General features: G+C 40.3%; 1 protein-coding gene across 2 annotated transcripts; it reads left to right on the top strand.

Annotated features, from left to right (window-relative positions):
• Positions 1-1,390: 1,390 nt before the first annotated feature.
• On the top strand, positions 1,391-18,881 carry PERP (p53 apoptosis effector related to PMP22). 2 transcript variants are annotated; one of them, XM_060029899.1, is made up of 4 exons: positions 1,391-1,696; positions 13,019-13,159; positions 17,387-17,614; positions 18,006-18,881. In XM_060029899.1, the coding sequence occupies exons 1-3, from the start codon at positions 1,507-1,509 to the stop codon at positions 17,611-17,613; spliced, it is 558 nt and encodes a 185-aa protein (XP_059885882.1). In that variant the 5' UTR covers positions 1,391-1,506; the 3' UTR covers position 17,614; positions 18,006-18,881. The 2 variants fall into 2 exon arrangements, with proteins under 2 accessions (XP_059885882.1, XP_059885881.1); XM_060029898.1 differs by having other exon boundaries at positions 1,395-1,696; positions 17,387-18,881.
• The last annotated feature ends 4,373 nt before the right edge of the window (positions 18,882-23,254 follow it).

A 23,254-nucleotide genomic window follows, 5' to 3' on the forward strand; every position in this document is an offset into this window, starting at 1 on the left:
AGGTCAGAGAAAGACAAAGACTATATAACTTATATGTGGAATCTAAAGAAATAAAACGAAAGAATAAAACAAAACAGAGAGACTCACAGATATAGAGAACCAACTAGTGGTTACCAGTGGGAAGAGGGAAGGGGGAGGGGCAAGATGGGGTAGTGGATTAAGAGGTACAAACTTCTATGTATAAAATAAATAAGCTACAAGGATATATTGTATAGCACAGGGAATATAGCCAATATTTTATAATAATTTTAAATGGAATATAATCTATAAAAATACTGACTCACTATGCTGTACACCTGAAACTAACAGAATATTGTAAATCTTCAATTAAATAAAAAGGAAAAGTGATTCAGAATAAATCTTTGGAAGTACAAGGTAAGATATGACCCTCATCGGATATTCTTCACGCTTTGCCCAAGGCCATGGCGGTGCGGACATTGAGAACTTGTTTCTCCTCAGTCACCCTCCCATCCACACCTGAGGAGTCATGGTGGTGACAGAAGCAGGGCCAGGACACAGGAGGTGGGGCTTTAGGTGCTGGTTGCATGCTGACATGACATATGATTTTTATTTGGAGAAACCTCAAAACAGGAAATGAAAAGGGTAGATGCAGCGGGGTCTAAATAGGTAAGAGATTTGTGGTAGGGAGTGGACTGTGGCAAAGAGGACCTGAATTTATCTGGAGAAGCCGGGTGGAGCGCTTCTAGGACGGAAATGAGCATTTGTTAATTTCAGTGTGTTCACGCATAAAATGTTTATAGCGTCCCCCTTGAGACCCAGACACAGTGCTGGACACCAGGGATACACAGATTAATAAAACATGGTCTTTCTGTCAAAGAGTTGGCACCCGAGTGGGGAAGGTGGGGATGTAAGCAGTGAGGAGTCTGAAGCAGCCATGGTACAAGGTACAAAGGTGGACCCCAGCAGGAATCGCCCAGCCCTGCCGGCGAGGGTCAGGGACCGGCTCCTGGGTTCGGTACACGCGCTTAGAGTGCGGCAATGACCCCTGTCCAACGTGAACACTCATCTCAAATGGCTCGAAACTTAAATATCGTATTGTTGAAAATCAGACCGTGATCCGACTTCAGGGGTTAAATATTTAATTGGTGATGCGCAGATTAAAATGTGTACACGTTGAAGCACTGAGAAGAAAAGCACTGGATGCGAGAGGACCAAGTGAGAGGGAAACGAGGCAGTGGGACCCCGCGGCTCCAGGTCTCTCCGGGCAGAGTAAGCTCACTCACACCCAGTGTAACCCGAGCCCGGCCCCTCCTCCCCCGCGCGCGCGCGCCTGGGCCAGCGGGGCAGGTCAGGGCGGTGCGCTCTGAGTCACCGGAATCTAGGTGGGGCGGGCGCCTCGCCCCCGAGGCCTGCCCCGAGCCGCGTCCTCCAGGAGCCGCCTCCCCGAGGCCTCCTCCCTTTTGTCGCGCTGCCGGCTCTCTTGGGTCACTCTCCGCCGGCGTCCGAGCCCCACGCGCTCCTCTCCTCTCCACCACCGCCGTCGAGATGCTGGCCTGCGGCCTGGCCTGCGAGCGCTGCAGGTGGATCCTGCCCCTGCTCCTGTTCAGCGCCATCATTTTCGACATCATCGCGTTGGCCGGCCACGGATGGCTACAGTTGAGCGGTACCGAAGAGTACTCCTCGCTGTGGTCGCGGTGTACCTCCAACGGCACATGCGACAGCCTCATGATATTTGGTGAGTGCCGCCGCCTCCGTGAAGTCCTCCGGGCGGCTGCTGGGCGAGCGCCGGCGCCCTGGGAGTGCGGAAGTCGCCCTATGAGAATGGACTAAACAGGGTCGAGAAGGGACTGAACAGGGTCGGGGGTAATGGGTGATTCAACAAATCTCTCTTTAGAGCCTAGGTTCATACATCCGACCCGAGCAAAATAAAGCAGTAGCAGCTTTCCGTGTCCAAAATCAGGCTCGACACTGGAAGAAAATGGCCCTAGTTCAAGCTACGTTTATTCGTAGGGTCTGTCGGTACAGCAAAAGATGATTTCAGCCATTTGAAAAGGGTTTGATGAGTAAATGTAATGAACAAAGTATATTTTCTTGGAGACCTACTGAAATTTCTTCCCATTCCGCCACCTATTTTATATCTTAAAATATGAAATATGGCTTATATTTTAAAATGTAAGTATTTAAAGTGCGTACCTTCCCTAATGTTGCTGTATTATTCGTTTAACTTGAACTAAGTGAAAGCAGCTCTTCTTCCTTTAAAAAAGGCCTTTAAATCAAAGTTTCAGCAGGGAAGATTTCAGTAGATACTGCAGTGTTTAATGCTGCAGGCTAATTCTTGTTAGAGGGAGTGTCTTTTGGGCTTAGGCCTGGCATTGCTGTTTAGAAAACTTTATTTTAATCTGATTTGAAATCTAAAAAGCAAACACATCTTCTACACCAGCGAAATGAAGCAGAGTTGACAATTTAATATACTGCAGATAGAGTATTTTATTTTTCCAGCATGGAGGAAGCCTCAGGGACTACCTGTTACTATTACGCGGGACTGGAGAGGAGCTTGCTCTGGGCCGGTACCACCCCCTGCTTTCTCGTAGATGGGAAGAACAGCCGGGGTCTATCGTGATTAGCATTGTGTGAGGGGTTCCGGAGAGGAGGGTTTAAGTATGAGAATAATCAGAAGCTTAAAGTCAACTACTACTGAATGGAGCCTTACCAACTGAGTTTAATAGTTTAAAACTGAGAAAGAAGGCTACCCTGCTTTTTTTCCCCATTCTCTGCTAGGACCTTTGACTTGCCCCGCACCTCCAAAGTGGCCCAGGGCTTCAAACCAAACTCTGTTTATTTCTGGGACCCTGTATCAGGGGCTTGGTGCTTTATCGTATCTACTGTGGAATTATTTGGAAGTTCTCCCCAAAAATTTACTCCCCAAAGGAGGCATGGTTCTCCTTAGCAGGTAATAAAATGTAAAGACTAAATGGAATTCCTACTTTCCTTAAAGTCTGTGTTTTTCCTCTCTTAAAGCGCAAAGAGCACACCTGCCAGGGTTTGTATTACCCCAAGTCTTTTAGGTTTTCGAAGGGAATTAATTTCTTTGAAATAATATGTCTCTATCTTCTGGTTAAAATGCAACAGAGTTCAGTATCTTGTAGGGGATTTAATAGACTTGCTTAAAACAGGTGTGTTTTTAAACAGACTTTGATAATCGTATCTCACTGCAAAGACTAATACAGACCCAAAGAATATTCAGCGATCCTGCGCATATGAATTAAGGAGGTTACTGTGCCGCGGGGAGAAGGGTGCAGGCAGAGCCTAGATCAGCACTATTGCTGGGACATGATCTGGCCTGCACAGCTCTGGCTGTGACCACAGCCCTCTTGTGAAAAATACACAATGCAGTTTTTATTTTTCTTGATTTGCAGGATGAACTCACCTTCCTAGGGTGTGGCTCTTCTAACCTCAGGCTGATAGAGTGCTTTGATATAGAAGGGAGTAAGCAGGTTTTGTTTCTGTTTTCTAATTTTTCTAATTTTTTAATTAGACAGGCGTCTAAAGCATTAACTTTTTTTAATCGTAGAGAAAAGACAGATCCAGTCAGTGTACAGTTGATGTTTCAATTTGATATAGAAATTGGTCTTTAGAAAAGTTCGGTTTTCCAAGTGAGCCTTGAGGAATCTAGTACTGCCTCTGTGATGCAGCTAGAATGATTTTCATAAGCGGTCGGTGGCTTTCACATTCCAATTTGGTTATTCTGGTGACCTTTGCAAAGATAGTCAAGTGCCAAGGATGTGTTAGACGTGGCTTTTGCTCAAACCCTAGAATCAAATCATGAATCTGGCACCCACTGTCACTAGGTGACCTTGGGAAGAAGAAAACAGCTATGATTTCACCAGGAGAGGTCCATCCCAGGCTATTGAAGTCAAAGATGAGTTGGAGTGATTATTATACTTCCACTCTGTCTCCTGCCATGGACTGTTGGCTAGTTTTGCCTCACAGGTGTAGAAATTGTGTATTCCTATCCCGTAGGTTGATTATCTAGGCGTCTCTGAACTTTTGAGATTTTCAGATAGCTGCAGTTAGGCCTTGCCAAAAACAATATGTTCACGTGAGGTCATATTTTATCTAAAATACAGTAAGCAGTTTCCACACACTCCCACGTATGTACAAACACAACAAGGAATAAGGTTGATGGCTCTGGTTAAAATGATATCTCAATATTGAGAATTAAGTGTGTATAATCACTTTTTAAAAAATTCTTGCTATGTGCTAGAAAATAGACCTTGGGATGTACCACTGTAAACTACAGTATTAAGAAAGTATACCTGTTTATTACAAAGTGCTTCACTATCTCTTTTATTTGCTGGCATTTGTAACAATATGTTCATTTTGCTGGCAGGTATCAGCAATAATAAAATAATAGAGACTTTTTTAATAAAGGTAAATAGTTCCATAGAATTATGTAAAAAGCAGAATGTTATATTCTTCACTGTCATTAACTTTTTAAAAAGAATTTCAGATTACCATATCACCTCATTTTTCCTCATCAATGAATCAAATTAAACACTGAATATTTTCTTTTACATAATAGTAACAACTAAATAAATACAAATTCTTGTTTGAATTTTTAAAAAAGTCATGGTTTCTAGTCCTCAAAATTGGAAAAGAAAACTCTAGATTTAAACATTGAAATGATCATTCAAATTTCATGTATAAAGAAAATGCAAAGTTAGGACTTCCCTGGTGGCACAGTGGTTAAGAATCCGCCTGCCAATGCAGGGGACACGGGTTCGAGCCCTGGTCCGGGAAGATCCCACATGCTGCGGAGCAACTAAGCCCGTGGGCCACAACTACAGAAGCCTGCGTGCCTAGAGCCCGTGCTCCACAGCAAGAGAAGCCACGGCAATGAGAAGCCTGCGTACTGCAACTAGAGAGAAAGCCTGCGCACAGCAACGAAGACCCAACGCAGCCAAAAATAAATAAATAAAAGAAGATGCTAAATTAAATTTGAATCCATGTTCACAGATAGTATTTTTGCACTCCTGGCACCTTCTTTTACAGTTTTAAGAAAGAGTACATCAGGAGGATATTTTCAGCATCAGAGATGTAGATTTCAAGTCCTAAGCAAGCTCTGACTTGTCAGGGTAGAGACTAATGAAGATAAGTTTACGCATAAATTACAGGGACAGCTGAGATGAATTTACGCTCCAAGAATGACGGCGGGGAGTCAGTGTGGCAGCATTGGAGAGCCTTTGCCTTGGATCTGAACTCAGAAGTGCAGAGCCTCCTTTTTACCAAAGATACCACATTGAATGTTTTTTACATGAAATCAGCCTTGGATAAGTCAAAGAATCAGGTTAATACAGGAAATATTTTTAGATCATCTAGCCCTGTGGTTCTTAAATGTACGAGAAATGAGAAAAATATCAGTAAGTATGAAGTTAATAGTTTTACATTAGCCTAAATTCAACTTAAAGGATTTCATTTTGAGATTATGTTCTTGTGGCTTTTTTGCAGAGGGGCAGGGTCACGTATTCAAATGTTCTTATTTTATGAAATTAGGCATTAGTAGATAGATTAATCTTTGTGGGCATGTGTTCACATTCGTACATAGTAAAACAAAAGTTGGACACTCTCAATTGATTTTCATAATTAAAAAAATATATGTGTTGATTTATAAAATCTAGACATCTAGGAACCAGTGATCTTGACCAGTTTACTCCACATTTGCTGCGCTTAGCACTACCAGAGAGCCTCAATTCCTGATTTGTCTTTTCTCCTTGTAAATGGCCAGAGACTCCTACACTATTAGATCTAGGAGGGATGAATAGTGCGCCTACTCAAGCTTTCTCCAAAGCCCACCTATCAGCATCGCCCATGGCTGATCTGAACTTCTTCCCGTTGTTCAGCAACTTAATTTTCTCCACGATACTATTTGTTTAAAAGTACCTCTCTTACACCGACAAGAGGTGAAATGTGCTTCTCTGTAAATTCTTCTTTCCAGCCTTCTTCCAACGGACAGATTTTCAAACATTTGAGGGTAGATTCCAAATTTGCTGCTAGTTATTTTGTCTGAGTTCACACAGAATTTCCTGTATTTTCCCATCTTCCCGTGTAGGATGGTTTCCCCACTCAGACTTTAAAAGAAGGCCATAAAGGGGTAAAGTTCCATAAAAACCAATGGGAAAGGGTTATCATCTGGCTCAGTTTCAGGGGAAAATGTAGAGCATGTAAAGAATCTCACACCTACTGTGGAATTTCTCCCCAGAGACCCCGGCATCATTCTTCCTTTAAGCCATTCCTTTCCTGCCTTCCAAACCTCCTGCAGAATCGTTCTTCCTGTGTCGATTTTTTTGGAGGCTTTCCTGAGTCATCCTCCAGATTTTTGCTACTCGTGTGTTAGGGACCAGCAGCATCAGTATTATCTGGGAGGTTACTGGATACTCAGCATCTCAGGCCCCACCTACTGAATCGGAATCTGTATTTTAACAAGGTCCCCAGGTGATTCGTAAGCACTTTTAAGTTTCAGAAGCACTGGCCTGTATTACTGCAGATCTCCTCATTGACTATGCAACAGTCTTTTTGAATATATCATCTACCCATGTTTATATTTATTTGTAGATAGCATCTTTTTTTTTTGAACCTGGAGGAGATATATATATATATAATATATATATATTTTATTGGAGTATAATTGCTTTACAATGGTGTGTTAGTTTCTGCTTTATAACAAAGTGAATCAGCTATACATATACATATAGCCCCATATCTCCTCCCTCTTGCATCTCCCTCCCATTCTCCCTATCCCACCCCTCTAGGTGGTCACAAGATAGGATCTTTTTTATTTTTTCAATTATGGTCTTGTCCAGTTTTCAGTTCTGCTTGTGTATGACAATAAAGAACTTTATAGAAACAATAGGAAGGAATCTGACAAAATCTTGTATTAATGGGTAGGGCTTTCTGTATTGTTCATAGATGAATCCTTTGTTCTGGAAAGGAACCATCCTCTACTCTAGTTGGGTGACAATTTGGAATCTGCAGGGCACTGAGTAAGGGGCTAGGCCACAGACTGTTTTGGTCAATGTTTGGTGCCCACATGTAAAGCTACTGAAGAATGCAGCAAATCCATTAAAAGAAATACTAATTTGGGTTGAAAAAGTAATGACAGTCTCCAAAATGTCACCCACGATATAGCAGTAGTGCTCGCCTTGTCTTAAAATAAAAGTTTATTTATTTTTTTCTTTTCATAAACTTAACTTTGATTGACGTTTTCTAGCTTGATATTCAAGGTATTTATTTATTTTTACTTTTATTGCTCTTTTCTTCTCAGTCGATCTTACTGGTCTTTTCCCAGCTGTATTTGCCTTGTAACATCATGTTTTCGTATATAATCTCTGGAAAAACGTATAGCATTATCCCTCACACAAAAAACTTAAAAACATTTTTTAGAAGAAACTCAGAATTTCATTAGTAACCAGTGAATGGTTTCCATGTTGCTGACTTAATGTTGAACCTTTGCAAGCAATAGCAAAATCTGGTAGGCCCTTCATTACCTAACTGGATCTTTAGTGAATCTTATCTAAAAGTGGATTTATAATGTTGCTGGTTTCTTTGATAACATAAAGTTCTTCAAGTGGTACTTAGAAAATAAACTTAGGACAGAATAAATTATATATATATATGAAACACCAAATTTATCTTCCCTTAAGGAAACAAAACAAAAAACAACATTCCTGCGCAGAAACTCTGTTTACCTGGAGTGCAGCATGCTTTTGTGGTCTCAATTCAGAGAAAGATAATTGACAATGACAATCCTTCCCCAATCCCCTACACACACACACACACACACACACACACACACACACACACACACACACATTCTGCTTATTTGAATTTAATGATAGTATTTAATTGAATTTAATGATTGGCAGTAACCATGAAAAAAATCTATAGAAATGAGACTATAATTGACCGTAGGTCACATACTGAAAGTTACACGCTCCTTTTTGGCAGTGCTGCAATCTGTTTTTATAAGGAGATTAATCATCTATCTTAGTTGTTCTCAGATTTTAGTATGGATGTAAGAAATACCACTAAAATGCGGATTAGGAAAGGCAGAAATTTAGTGTATAAAATATTAATGAAGGACAGACTTGTCTTCAGAATAGATGAAGATGGACTGTCTTCAAAGACCTGAGGACCATCTGTTGATGCTGAATCATGAAAGAAGTAGCTTCAAGATAAGTTTTACAAATTGATGTTTTTCCATTGAGGCTGGTAAATAGGGTACAATTTAGACCAAGGTATGATATAAAAATATATAGTTCCCAAAGGGTTGGGTAAATTTATAGATATTAGACTGATTCTGGGTGATTAAGGGAGACCAAAGGCACTTAGCCTACAGATTTATCTTAAGTTTTCAAAATGTATGTCACGGAGAATTGCCATGTTGTTAGTCTACATGGCTGTTGGTTCCCTTCTCAGGCAGAATATTGGGCTGGAAGGACCCTGCTCAGACCTGGTAGGATCCATCTCATCATCTTACAACAAAATAGTCATTGACATGAGGCAGCAGATTGCCTTCCTTGTTATCCATCAGTCAGGACCTTCAAAACCATGTCAAGATTTGTATCTTTTTTTTTTTTTTTTTTTAGTTGATACCTCATTGTAATTTTCTTTTACATCTTTATTGGAGTATAATTGCTTTACAATGGTGTGTTAGTTTCTGCTTTATAACAAAGTGAATCAGTTATACATATGTTCCCATATCTCTTCCCTCTTGCGTCTCCCTCCCTCCCACCCTCCCTATCCAGGCAGTCACAAAGCACCAGGCGGTCACAAAGCACCAAGTTGATCTCCCTGTGCTATGCGGCCGCTTCCCACTAGCTATCTACCTTACGTTTGGTAGTGTATATATGTCCATGCCCCTCTCTCTCTTTGTCACAGTTTACCCCTCCCCCTCCCCATATCCTCAAGTCCATTCTCTAGTAGGTCTGTATCTTTATTCCTGTCTTACCCCTAGGTTCTTCATGACATTATTTTTTTCTTAAATTCCATATATATGTGTTAGCATATGGTATTTGTCTTTCTCTTTCTGACTTTCTTCACTCTGTATGACAGACTCTAGGTCTGTCCACCTCATTACAAATAGCTCAATTTCGTTTCTTTTTATGGCTGAGTAATATTCCATTGTATATATGTGCCACATCTTAAATGATAGTTAAGTGAATCAATGTGGGTGTTTCCACTCTCAAGGAGCAGGTTTTACACGTTCTACTTCCAAGGCAGCCTTTCTCCAGACAGACTGTTGCTTAACTTTCCATTTTGATTTTCTTTAGACTCAGCATTTTAAATAGGGAAGATGCTAATTGAGTTGATTTAACATAACATAGGAAAATTTCTTAAAATGATCTGTTCATATTTACATTCACCTGTTGGTTTTAGGTTAGGTGAATTGGCTTACTATTTCTTTTATTTAATTCCTTTCAAGTACCTGTAACTAAATGTAAATTACACCTCAGCGGTAATGTCAGCGGAAGCAGTAATAGCAATAATCTAACTTTCTATTAATCTTCCTCAAATAAACAGGCAAAATGATTGATGTTACTCTTTATAGCAACATCATACATAATTTATTTAGCTATACTTTAAAAACCTTAATCTGTGATTGTCAAAGTTTGATTACTAAATATGTTCGCTGTTAGGATGCTTCTCCTGTTTTTATTGAAAACTCACATTCTGCTATACAACTGATCTTCCTGTTTGCATTCCTCTGTATGGCTTATATAGCTGTGTTGCCTTTTCATTGAACAGTTTCAAACATGTGAACTCACCTTAAAAGGAAAACTCAGTGTCTGCTTATTGGAATTTAATGATTTTATTTAATTGAATTTAATGATTGGCAGTAGCCATGCAAAAATCTACAGACATGAGACTGTAATTGACAGTGGGTTACATATTGAAAGTTAACATGCTCCAGCTATTTTTATAAGAAGATTAATCATCTCTCTTAGTTGGTCTCAAACTTTAGTATAAATGTAAGAAATACCAGTAAAATGCAGATTCCTTTCCAACTCTGATTCAGTATGTCTGGAGGGATGCGTAGGAATCCATACTTTTTTTTTTTTTTTTTTTTTTGCGGTACGCGGGCCTCTCACTGTTGTGGCCTCTCCCTTTGCGGACCACAGGCTCTGGACGCGCAGGCTCAGCGGCCATGGCTCACGGGCCCAGCCGCTCCGCGGCTCGTGGGATCTTCCCGGACCGGGGCACAAACCCGTGTCCCCTGCATCGGCAGGCGGACTCTCAACCACTGCGCCACCAGGGAAGCCCGGAATCCATACTTTTTATAAGCACCACTGATGATTTTGAGTCAGTGTTTTATGGGCTAGACTTCGAGATGGTCTGATTAATTAATGTTCTTTCCAAAGCATGGTCCGTTTTCTCTGGAAAGTTACCTTACTCGAAGGACAAGGCAAAAGTGAGAAAAGAGACTTAATCTCACATTTTGGCTTTATCCATGTCTATTTTAAAATAAAACATTTCTATTTTACCTTGGTCTTACTGATCTCACGGGAAGAGAGCAAGACGTGGAGGAAAGTAATAAAAGTTATAAACATATAACTAGGCCCACTCAGGTACTGTCATGACGCCATCCTGACCAGTGCCACTAAGGGGTAATTTGTGTGAAAACATGGTATTTGAGCATGTAAAAAACATTGAGCATGTGTCGTTTCCTTAATTACCTATTATACCCCAGTCATCCCTGAATCTAGATGAAGATTTGGAGGGAGTGTGGAGGCTAGAGAAGGGAACAGAGGAGCTCAGCCCAAGTTTGTCTCTAACAGTTGAAGATGTAAACATGCAGTGGAGAACTGAGGAAGAGTCTTCATATGACAGTGTAGAACCTTGAGAACGTTGAATAAAGTGAAAACTTGAGGTACTGGAGAAAGTCATCGGAATACATGAGGACATTTTTGAACAGAGAGGGCTGGAGAATTAATAGCTCCATGACTTTTCACACAAGAGCTCTCATCCTCACCGTAATCTTGAAAGAAGGCATTTTAGCCTTGGTTAACAGAGGAGCAGACTGACAGTGGCTAATAGGTAATAGAGGCAGGGTATACACGAGGGCAAGCTGGCTCCCAAGCCCTTGTTCTTTCTGCTAGTCCTTAACTTTGTCTAACACTGACCAGTCCAATGACCCCAAATTAAGTCAGGATTTGTTTGCCAGCCAAGCTCGGTTAAAGCTGGAGTAAAACCAGTGCCGAGGTACACGCAGCTCTCCTTTTCAAATGCCATAAAGAAAAATAGGTTAAGGGTGCATGTTCATCCATTAGTGAATGAGTGGGTAAACATAATGTGGGCTGTCCATACAGTAGAATAATTATTGGTCATAAAAAGGAGTGCTGGGCTTCCCTGGTGGCGCGGTGGTTGAGAGTCCGCCTGCCGATGCAGGGGACACGGGTTCGTGCCCCAATCCGGGAAGATCCCACATGCCGCAGAACGGCTGGGCCCGTGAGCCATGGCCGCTGAGCCTGCGCGTCCGGAGCCTGTGCTCTGCAACGGGAGAGGCCACAACAGTGAGAGGCCCGCGTACCGCAAAAAAAAACAAACAAAAAGCAAAAAACAAACAGAAAAGCAGTCCTAATCCATGCTGTTCCAACACGGGTGAACCTTGAAGACATTATGCTAAGTGAAAGCGTAAGACAGTCACAAAGGCCACATAGTATATAATTCCGTTTATATGAAATGTCCAGAATAAGCAAATTTATAGAGACAGAAAGTAGATCAGAAGGTGAAGGAAGCGGGGAGGAGAAGGGCTCTGCTAACGGACGTGGGGTTTCTCTTTGGGGTGATGAAAATTTTGGAATTGAAAGCGGTGATGGTTGCACAACCCTGTGAATGGAGTGAAAACTACAGAATTGTACGCTTTAAATGGATGAATTTTCTAGTATGTAACTTATATCTTAAAAAAAAAAGAAAAAAGAGTCCTGTTCTGGATTCAGACAGTCTGGAAATCAAACTTGGCTGCCAGCTGTGTGGCTCTGGGCAGGTTATCTGGACTCTCCAAGGCTTAGTATAATCTCACTTCTAAAATAGAAATGATAACAGAGTGTGAACCTTAAAAAGTTATTGTGAGGATTCAGGTTGCTAAGGCACGGCGGGTTCTCAGCCCAGTGCCTGGCACAGAGCGATTACTTCCTACATGTCAGTTACTACCTCTAGAGAGAAGGTTGTGTGGGAAGAGATTTTACAAATCAGTGCAGTTTGAACAATAAGAATGATTGGCTGGAATCCTTAGCTTGGGAGTCATGACTCTTCCCTTCCCACAGGGGCAGAGCAGAATGACCCAGGGCTAGAGCTGCCCATGTAGATCTTCAAATCTAGAACTCAATTTCCACCTCATCCTTATTGTTTTTAGGGCCCATGTCAATAATTGAGAATTATTGTGCAATAAATTCTGAATACTTCACAAGTTAAAATTTAGAAATGTTGTTTGCACCTAAACTTGTTATAAAAAGCACAGCTAGCTACTTTACAATTAAATTGTTTTATTTTATATCTCTGTCTGGTCATACGTACTATGAGTTTTCACTAATTATTTTTGCATGGGACCAAACCTTAATATGGAAAAAAGATCCTTTTAAAGGTATTTGAAACAGTTCCTCAAGAGATTGTAATTTGGATTGTTCCATAGTAAAAATGTTGTTTATTGTGGTCATGTTATAGTAGAACTTGAGCGACTCTGTTAAATATACCTGTTTATATGCCAGTTTATTAAATGAGATACAGTTTGATGTAGTTTACTTTTCATTTCGGAGGTATAAACATTTGCCCCAAAACTGAGGGGATAAGGCATTACTGCATATCAGTATGTTAATGTCCTACCTATGAATTGCCTATTCTTCCCTTAAAATATGGAGATGCTTAAGTATTGTCTAAAGAAAATCTGTTCTTCCACCCAAATACAATTAGTAGAAAGAAAAAAAAAAACCCATTGATGCTTTGATAAGTAACTTTTAAATTTGGCTTGTCTGTCTTACTAATTGCTGTTTCTTTCTTATAGCGTGGGGAAAGGCAGCTGCCGCCATGCTCCTCTGTGGCTTCATCATCCTGGTGATCTCTTTCATCCTCTCTTTCTTTGCCCTCTGCGGATCCCAAATGCTTGTCTTCCTGAGAATGATTGGAAGCCTCCTGGCCCTGGCTGGTAAGACTGTGCGCCAGCAATCCTTTCTTCCTCTCTGCAGGGGACATCAATATAATAATGTCCACGCCACAAAGAAGATCTCTGACAATACAGTTCCTGATCTGTTCTCGGAAAATGTGTCACCAAAGGCAGAAGTAACAGAGGAGAGATGTATTTTAAGAGCTGGATCCCTTTTATCCTCTGCCTGAGACAGCGTTCCATGTCCCCCATCCAAGTGAGGAAGGTTGTCACTCTACCTGCTGGTATCTCTCGTAGATGACCCCATGCCCTTGACACCCCTGCCCCGAGGGACCAGGGCTGGAAGTGCAGTGTCTCCATAGTGGTCCCAGGCTGGCCTCCCATGAGCCCCATGCCTGAGGGGACTGGAATGTCCCTGAACCATTGCACTTGTTGAAGGCGTTCTGCAGTCCTAGGATGTGGTGGGTCACAGAAGGTTTTCTGCAGTAGGATGGGGGATCTGGGAGGGGCCAGATCTGGAATTGCCTCTTTGCAGTTTAGAGCCAGGGTCGGGGGATGGGAAACTTAGTTATGCAGCTGAGTGGGGCTTGGAGAGAACATTTATTAAGGGAATATCAGAACTAGCAAGAATCTAGAGGCAAGAATTATTTGAAATTTTAGGTGGGCACCTGGCAGTAGGGAAGTCTGCCAAAGGAGCAGGACCCCAGCCACAGAGCTGGATTTAGATGCAAATCTGGATTTCCTGAGGAGGGGAAAGAAGAAGATGCTGATAAGGGCAAAGTGAGGCGGCCATAGTCCATTTCTCAAGCTACTAACTTAGGCTCATGGAACAAATGCCGAAGTCCAGCCACAGACCTGGGGTATAAATACAAAGTGAGCATATGGTTTTGGAAACAAGTCAGAAGCCTTGTAACTAGAGGGGTCCATAGGATCAAGCCTGAGCCTGAGTGGGACTGCTGTGCGCAGGGTTCCCTGAGTACAAAGAAGGTGATGGCAGGATCTAGGGCAGGATAAGTGAGGAGCAAAAACGCCCTGGCTGGGAGGAAGGAGGTAGCCTCCGAGAACCAGCCAGTGCAGGTCTAACCGTCCCCTGTACATTTAAACATGTCTCTTGATTCAAAATAAAGTTTACTCGAGTGTTCCTCATGTTTCAAACTTTGCTTTTGGAATAATATTTTAGAAACAGAAATGGCTAGGAATCACAAAACATATGAAGAATCTTGTTGAATCCCCCCTCCACTTTTATTTGGTGTTTTGTAGTTCAAATTTACAAGACCTTATCAAAGAAACAATTTGATGTAGCTTCCTATCACATGTCTTAGAAGACTAGGTAGATGCCTATATAAATCACCATTAGAAATAACACTATGACATTAACGTTCATTGAAGAATCCTTTATGACCCATCAATTCCACTTCTAGGTATATATCCAAAAGAACCAAAAGCAGGGATTTGAATAGGTACTTGTACGTCCATGTTCATAGCAGCATTATTCACAATAGCCAAAAGGTGGAAACAACCCAAGTGTTCAGCAGCAGATAAATATATAAACAAAAGGTAGTCTATACCTACAATGGAATATCATTCAACCATAAAAAGGAATGAAATTTTGATGTGAGCTACAACATGGACGGACCTTGAAAACGTTATGCTGAAAGAAATAAGGTAGATACAGAAGGACGAATATTTTATGATTTCACTTGTATGAAGTACCTGGAATAGGCAAATTCACAGAGACAGAAAGTCGATTGGAGGTTACCAGCAGCCGAGGGGAGGGGGTAACGGGTACATGTTGTGGATGTTGAAAATGTTTTAGGTGTGGATAGTGGTGATGATTACACAACATTGTGAATGTATTGAATGCCACTGAATCGAACACTTAGCAAATGGCTAAAATGATAAATATTATGTTGAGTATATTTTACCAAAATTAAAAGAAATCGTAGTAAAACTCTTCTGTCCACCTTAACATTAAAACATTAAGATCTAGTAATCGCCATCTCTAGCTAACAGGCTTGCAGGAGTTATTGTAAAAAAAACTCGTTCTGGTGAGTTTCGATAGATAAACAGCTGAACTGTCCTGCTTAACCCCGTGTTCTCATCTTACAATTTAATTCTCCTCTTCTTCAAAGTTGGACAAGTGGAATGGGAAATGTTTAATAGAAAAATAAAAAGCCTAGAGATCTCAATACATTTTTAGTGGTAATAATGTTGAATAAGCCCTACTTGATTTTTAAGATATATTTCATAACAATTCTTTTTAATGTGATGTATATTATTGGGTTAAAATCAGAATAACTGAACACCAATACAATTTAGATTTTGTAAAAATTGATCCAAACCATTACAAGAACTTTATGTGATGAACCAAAATGGGTAAATAACAATGTTTAACATTTATCACTAGGCATATTAGAGAAAAATGCAGAGAAGTGTTCCTTTTGTGTCATACACAATGATTTGCAGAAAATGACAAACTTAACTAGTGAGAGTTTGTTATTTAAACTAGACAGAAAGTGGGACTTCCCTCGTGGTCCAGTGGGTAAGACTCTGAACTCCCAGTGCAGGGGGCCCGAGCTTGATCCTTGGTGGGGGAAGTAGATCACACATGCGTGCCGCAACTAAGAGTTCGCATGTTGCAACTAAGAAGACCATATGCCACAACTAAGAGTCTGCATGCCACAACTGAAAAAAAACAAAAAAAGATCCTGCATGCCGCAACTAAGACCTGGTGCAGCCAAAATAAATAAATAAATAAATATTTAAAAATAAATAAATAAAGTAGACAGGAACCAGAGAAATATTTAAGATCTGCACTAAGATTGCCTTTCATAAGTTGCCAAAGAAGAACATTTTAAGTTGGGAAATAGAAGCAACAAATCAAGATGTGGAAACATCTACAGCCTTTCTAGTAATTTAAAAAAAAAAAAAGAAAACTAGTTAAGGGTATATCTGTGGAGCTAGTAGAAAAAAATTAAGGTGAAAGAAAGGTGGTGGCGAGGACTGTTCACTCCCTGACGTACTCCTGGGAGCTCAGCCAGCTGATCCCTCTTTGTGAAGAGTAGCGTCTGAGTGTCACAGAGCTAAAATCTGCTTATACCCAAAGTCATGGGTATAACATGCATATACTAAATACTAGGTAAAAATTGCATAGCATAGCATAGCATGTGCATACTCATTAGAGCTTTATAGAATTATGCATGTTCATTGAAAAAGACTACAAAGTAGATTTAATAAATTCCTTTTATTTTTAAGCAATGTAAATTGTTAATACATGATTAATAATAATTGTAACAATGTGACTCATATCAAAGAGTTTAGAAATTTTTTTGACATATGTTTTCCTTCCCGTATCTTCCCTTTCACTTGTTTTTTTTTTTTTTTTTTTTTTTTTTTTTTTGCGGTACGCAGGCCTCTCACTGTTGTGGCCTCTCCTGTTGCGGAGCACAGGCTCTGGACGCGCAGGCTCAGCGGCCATGGCTCACGGGCCAGCCGCTCCGCGGCATGTGGGATCTTCTCGGACCGGGGCACGAACCCGTGTCCCCTGCATCAGCAGGCGGACTGTCAACCACTGCGCCACCAGCTAAGCCCCCCCTTTCACTTTTTAAAGCACTGTGGTTATTCCCCTCTTTTGCTTCTATTTCCCCAGAGGCTGGAATGCTCTTCTTCCTCTCCTCCATCTCTTCATTTCTATTTATTCTTCAGATTCCCCCTTCCTCTGCAGGCTTTTCTCCTGATTCTCCCATTGATCATTCGCATCATTGATTCATTGTTTTATTTAGTCATTTATTTATTGAATGAATATTCCTCTATCTGTGTCTGGGTGTGCATACACACAGACATATGTATATGTACATATGTTTTATTTTGCTAACAGTGATAATATTAACTTATGTTTGGCACAGGAAAAGCAAAGATGAAAAAGTAGGCTCTCCTCTACCCTCTTGCTTCCTGTTGCACACCACAATTCAGCACGTTTTACTTTAGTATGTATAATGCTTACATAGGTACATGAATCTCTAATTTTCTGTCTGTATTTCATATACTCAGTATTCTACTCAGCCAGGTATCTCTGACACACAATATTCAGTCATCTTTTTTGGCTTATGATTAACTAGACTCCCCCAGCCCCTTTTATCAGCATTATTTAGGTGGATTTAATACTTATTTTAAGGCAAAAATGTTGTGGAAGAGGAAATAATCTGTTGTTACCATGCATTCATTCATTCATACATTCATACTTTGTATTTTTTTTTTCCTTCCTTTTAGCTGTGTTCCAGATCATCGCCCTGGTAATTTACCCTGTGAAGTACAACGAGACCTTTAACTTGGCTGACAGCGCTGGTGGCATCTACATCTATAACTGGGCCTACGGCTTTGGGTGGGCGGCCACGATTATCCTGATTGGCTGTGCCTTCTTCTTCTGTTGCCTCCCCAACTATGTAGATGACCTGCTGGGCAATGCCAAGCCGAGGTACTTCTACACATCTCCCTAAGGTGAGGAATGAGCAGAAGAACATCACTGCTGCTGAGATGGACTCCAGAGAAAGAAACTGTTTCCCCCGGAATACTCTGAACCTATGTTTGGGGCAGTGTTCATATCATTAAACTATAGTCAAAATGCTACAATACTTTGGGAGAGGATATTTCTTAAATAGTTTTAGAGTTTCATATTCATCTTTTATCTGTGATTTGTAGAGTTAAACAAGACTTACTTCTTTTAACTAATTACCTAATTACTAATATGCCAGTGTTTCCTTATATCTAGCCATACCATTTATATTGCATTTGTAAAAGAATATGAGAAGGAAACTTACGTAATTTATAAGGTAAAAATGAGAAGCCTTCAGAGATTTGAGTAATCTGATCAGGTTTCTGTTTTTCCCAGATGGAATGAACGGGGTCTATTAAGGACTAAGGAGAAGAGGAAGATATTGGTAAAAATTGCCAGTGACCAAATATTCTAAAAGAAATGCAAAAAATAAATATTTTTTCAAACCTTCAGCTATTTAAAGAAGCCAAATCATTTCCTAAATGCATATCATTTGTGAGGATTTCTAATTAACATCATGAATAACTGATTTGGGGCTAAGCTTCCCGTTAACTTGATATGGCATCTAGGAAAGTATTCTTTCATAGCCAAAGCCTGTTGCAGTAGTAAGACCTCCTTAAGTAGTGAAATCTTAAGATGAAATTTTCTCTTTTAAAGTGGTTTGTAGGGTTGGGGTGTGGTAAAGTGCTACTAATAATTCTGCGCTGTTTGGTGTCTATATGTTCTAGACTAGGGTAGACTGGATTAAAAGGTTGATTGGTCTAATTCTTCGTAACCTCTAGGTGGGATTAGGTTGTTTAGTAAACCATTAGGAGGGCCATTCCCATCACAAAGTAACGTGAAAACAGCCGAAAGAGAAGAAATGGCTTGAATTTTTCGCCTTAGGCTTGACCAGGCTCTAATCGTGTAGACACAGCTTCTGATAGATTGCAGCTGTAATCAAAAACTCAAATACGGTTAAAAACCTGGTTTCCCTTGGTAAACAGATTAAAAATATCTGAGGTAAAACATGCAACAGGAGAATTCAGGGATGTGGGATTTCTCTGAATGGCAAATATGATATATCACATGGATTTTTTTTTTAATATTTGTACTTATGTAATGAAAACCAATTCATTTTATGTATCAAATTATTATCTTATAAGTTGTAAAAATAAGCAGTTGCAGTTTTCATTACAAATTTTTCCCAATAAACCAGGTGTTCTAATCTTGTATCTAGTTTGCAGTTTTTTTGGTTTTGCTTCTCAGCCCCCCCCCCCAATCTGAGGAAGGGGATTTCTTTTTTAACATCTTTATTGGAGTATAATTGCTTTACAATGTTATGTTGGTTTCTGCTGTATAACAAAGTGAATCAGCTATACATATACATATATCTCCATATCCCCTCCCTCTTGCGTCTCCCTCCCACCCTCCCTATCCCACCCTTCTAGGTGGTCACAAAGCACCAAGCTGCTCTCCCTGTGCTATGTGGCTGCTTCCCACTAGCTATCGATTTTACGTTTGATAGTGTATATATGTCCATGCCACTCTCTCACTTTGTCCCAGCTTACCCTTCCCCCTCCCCGTGTCCTCAAGTCCATTCTCTACATCTGCGTCCTTATTCCTGTCCTACCCCTAGGTTCTTCAGAACCATTTTTCCCCCCTTAGATTCTATATATATGTGTTAGCATACGGTATTTGTTTTTCTCTTTCTGACTTACTTCACTCTGTGTGACACACTCTAGGTCCATCCACCTCACTACAAATAACTCAATTTCCTTTTTTTTATGGCTGAGTAATATTCCATTGTATATATGTGCCACATCTTCTTTATCCATTCATCTGTCAGTGGACACTTAGGTTGCTTCCATGTCCTGGCTATTGTAAATAGAGCTGCAGTGAACATTGTGGTACATGACTCTTTTTGAATTATGGTTTTCTCAGGGTCTATGCCCAGTAGTGGGATTGCTGGGTCGTATGGTAGTTCTATTTTTAGTTTTTTAAGGAACCTACATACTGTTCTCCATAGTGGCTGTATCAGTTTACATTCCCACCAATAGTGCAGGAGGGTTCCCTTTTCTCCACACCCTCCCCAGCATTTATTGTTTACAGATTCTTTGATGATGGCCATTCTGACTGGTGTGAGGTAATACCTCACTGTAGTTTTAATTTGCATTTCTCTAATGATTAGTGATGTTGAGCATCCTTTCATGTGTTTGTTGGCAATCTGTATATCTTCTTTGGAGAGATGTCTATTTAGGTCTTCTGCCTATTTTTGGATTGGGTTGTTTGTTTTTTTAATATTGAGCAGCGTGAGCTGCTTGTAAATTTTGGTGATTAATCCTTTGTCAGTTGCTTCATTTGCAAATATTTTCTCCCATTCTGAGGGTTGTCTTTTCGTCTTGTTTATGGTTTCCTTTGCTGTGCAAAAGCATTTAAGTTTCATTAGGTCCCATTTGTTTATTTTTGTTTTTATTTCCATTTCTCTAGGAGGTGGGTCAAAAAGGATCTTCCTGTGATTTATGTCAAAGAGTGTTCTGCCTATGTTTTCCTCTAAGTTTTATAGTGTCTGGCCTTACATCTAGGTCTTTAATCCATTTTGAGTTTATTTTTGTGTATGGTGTTAGGGAGTGTTCTAATTTCATTCCTTTACATGTAGCTGTCTAGTTTTCCCAGCACCACTTATTGAAGAGGCTGTCTTTTCTCCATTGTATATTCTTGACTCCTTTATCAAAGATAAGGTGACCATATGTGTGTCGGTTTATCTCTGGGCTTTCTATCCTGTTCCATTGATCTATATTTCTGTTTTTGTGCCAGTGCCATACTGCCTTAATTACTATAGCTTTGTAGTATAGTCTGAAGTCCGGGAGCCTGATTCCTCCAGCTCTGTTTTTCTGTCTCAAGATTGCTTTGGCTATTCGGGGTCTTTTATGTTTCCATACAAATTGTGAAATTTTTTGTTTTAGTTCTGTGAAAAATGTCATTGGTAGTTTCATAGGGATTGCATTGAATCTGTAGATTGCTTTTCTCAGGGTCTATGCCCAGTAGTGGGGTAGTAAGAACATTGGATAAAATGAAAAGTTGCTTTTATCATTTTCAAGTTTTAAGGGTCCTGCTCATTTTAGGTGAGCATTAAAAAAACAATTTTTGAATGAACTTTAATGGTTTCTAGTAGTCTGCTCCCTGAACTTCTTCCTCAGTGACCAATACCCAGGACACAGATATCAAATAGTATTTATCCAGTGCTGTCACCAGAGGGAATGGACCAAGAGCTTTCTGGTAGGTCAGGACACCCGGGAACATCAGTGTGGTTTAGTTGGTGGTTCTCGTATCTTCCGTGGCACAGCTTCCCGCTTGAGATGGGATCTTCTTCCATTCAGGTCATGGGACTGCAAGCAGTCTCTTTACTTCTTTTCCTCTTGTCCATCTTCCATTTGCCGGTTGATCGTTTATTTTTCCCACGATGGCTCATAGGTGAATTCTCCTCTGGTGTATACAAATGTGAAGAAGGTTGCAGAGTAGCATGGTGGGAGAAAGGATATTTCTTCTTAGTGCTTCTGTTGGCCAGTTGGTCCTTGGCAGTGACTTTTTCTTCTGTGCATTTCAAAATTTGAGGTGAACGTTTCTCATCATAAATCCACAAGGATCTGGTCTGGGTGACTGTTTATACCAAAATTAAAACAAAAAAACCCCTAGGGTTTGAAGTGATCATTAACAATGTTTAAAATGCCATCTTTTAAAATAATTGCATAGCTAATTCAAGAAGATAATGGATATCTAGAGATTCAGAAACTGGGTCTCCCATTAGACGTGAAAATGACTCTCAGATACAGGTCCTCTAAAGCAAGCACTTTTGTCTTTGGATTTTTTTCCCTTCCAACTCTCTTCTTCCCCTCCTAAACAAGTAACACACTCGATCCTAATGATGCACATTTAGGAAAAATACAGCTTCCTGGAATCCATGGTCTGTACTAACCGGAACATTTCTGCTGGAATGTTTGTGACAAAGACAGAGGAAGCATCATTACTTTGGTTAAAATGTTCCGCTTCTTTCAGCCTTGTTCCAGCATAGAGATCCTCCATTCCTTGTTAGTTCATGTTCATTAGGACAGAAACCTTTCTGTCATAAACAGAGCAGGAGAATTCCAGGGAATTCAGGAAAGTAATGGAGAATTTGACTGAGAAGCCATCTGAGGACTAACAATGCATTGCATGAGATTTCCCATGATTAAACCAAGCTGGTTTCTAGCTCTGTAATTATATTGAGTCCCCAACCTTTAAACAAGCAGTTCTAGGTTCCCAAACAATTATCTCACGCTCCCACTGTAAGTAGTCAGGTATGCCAAATGCCATTTGCCACTGAATGTAACAAAGAGGTAATGTGTCTAGGACTTTGGGGTCTCACACAAAGTAACTGTGGAGTGCAATTACTTTTAGCTTCAAAACCATACATTGCAGGGCTGACATTAAAGTTTGATAGGCTTTCCTTCCTTAAGAGAATCAAAACAATGGAAAAATATAGTCATAATAACCTCATTAGGTTGATTTTTGCTACAAACGCCTGATGACAGTCCTATTAATATAATAAACACAAATGCTGAATCGACTTCTTTTGTTTTCCTAGGAAGACCTGAAAAGGGCATATTTGAGTCTCATCCCATTGTTGGCTCTTGCTAGCTATGCAGGAGTCTATAGCTTGAGCGGTTTACCATCCCATGTGTTTCATAACCTCATCTGTAAAATGATTGCAGTGATCCTTTTCCTTCAGAATTCTCTGATTCAGTGTGTTTGTATGTGCAGCTGCTCATTATTAATTTACTCAAATATTGTTGGGCAAAGGAAAAATGGTAAAGTAATGCTATTTTTTGGTGTGTTTTTTTCAAGTTGATTTTCATAACTAGAGACAATGACTAACATCTTTTTAATACTGTGATGGAATTTTTTTCTTTAATTGAAAATTAAAGAATATTCCTTTCATTGGAAGATCTACTAAATAAGTGTATATAGACTCTATCATGAGCATAAGGAGCCCTGAAGCCTAGAAGAAAATCTTTATATTCCACGGAGCTTCTGATTCAAGATGGCGGAATGGACTCTATTTAATAATCACTTCTCACCAGGATAGAAAAAAGTGTAGAATAGTAAACAAGTGCCAGAGGAAATAAATCATAACCAAAGAGGGATGTTATCAGCTGACCACAGATTCTGTCAAATTTCTGGAAGACGAAAAATGAGTGACATTGTCAACATAGCACTGGAGCTGCCACCCAGGATAAACTCAAGCTGGCCGTCAGGCAAGTAACAGCTGTGCTGCTTGATAAGTGCCAAGCTTGACGCTGGCAGGGAAAAGTAGGTCTGGGAAAGGAGGAGGGTGTAAATCAGGGGGATTAGTTAGAGGTCTGCCTCATGAGGAGTTCACCAGTTGGCCTGGCCTCCCATGCCCCCACCAGGCTGCCACCTGAAACTTACAGAGTGGAAGAACCCAAAGATGATGGTCATGCTTCCTAAGTAGCATGCTCTAAGTGCTTCCCATGTACTAACCCATGTAAACCTGGCCTAGACCCTCTGATATGAACTTAATTATCTTAATTGTTCAGAGAAGAAAT

The sequence above is a fragment of the Delphinus delphis genome, chromosome 14 (genome assembly GCF_949987515.2).
Source record: "Delphinus delphis chromosome 14, mDelDel1.2, whole genome shotgun sequence".
NCBI lineage: Eukaryota > Metazoa > Chordata > Mammalia > Artiodactyla > Delphinidae > Delphinus > Delphinus delphis.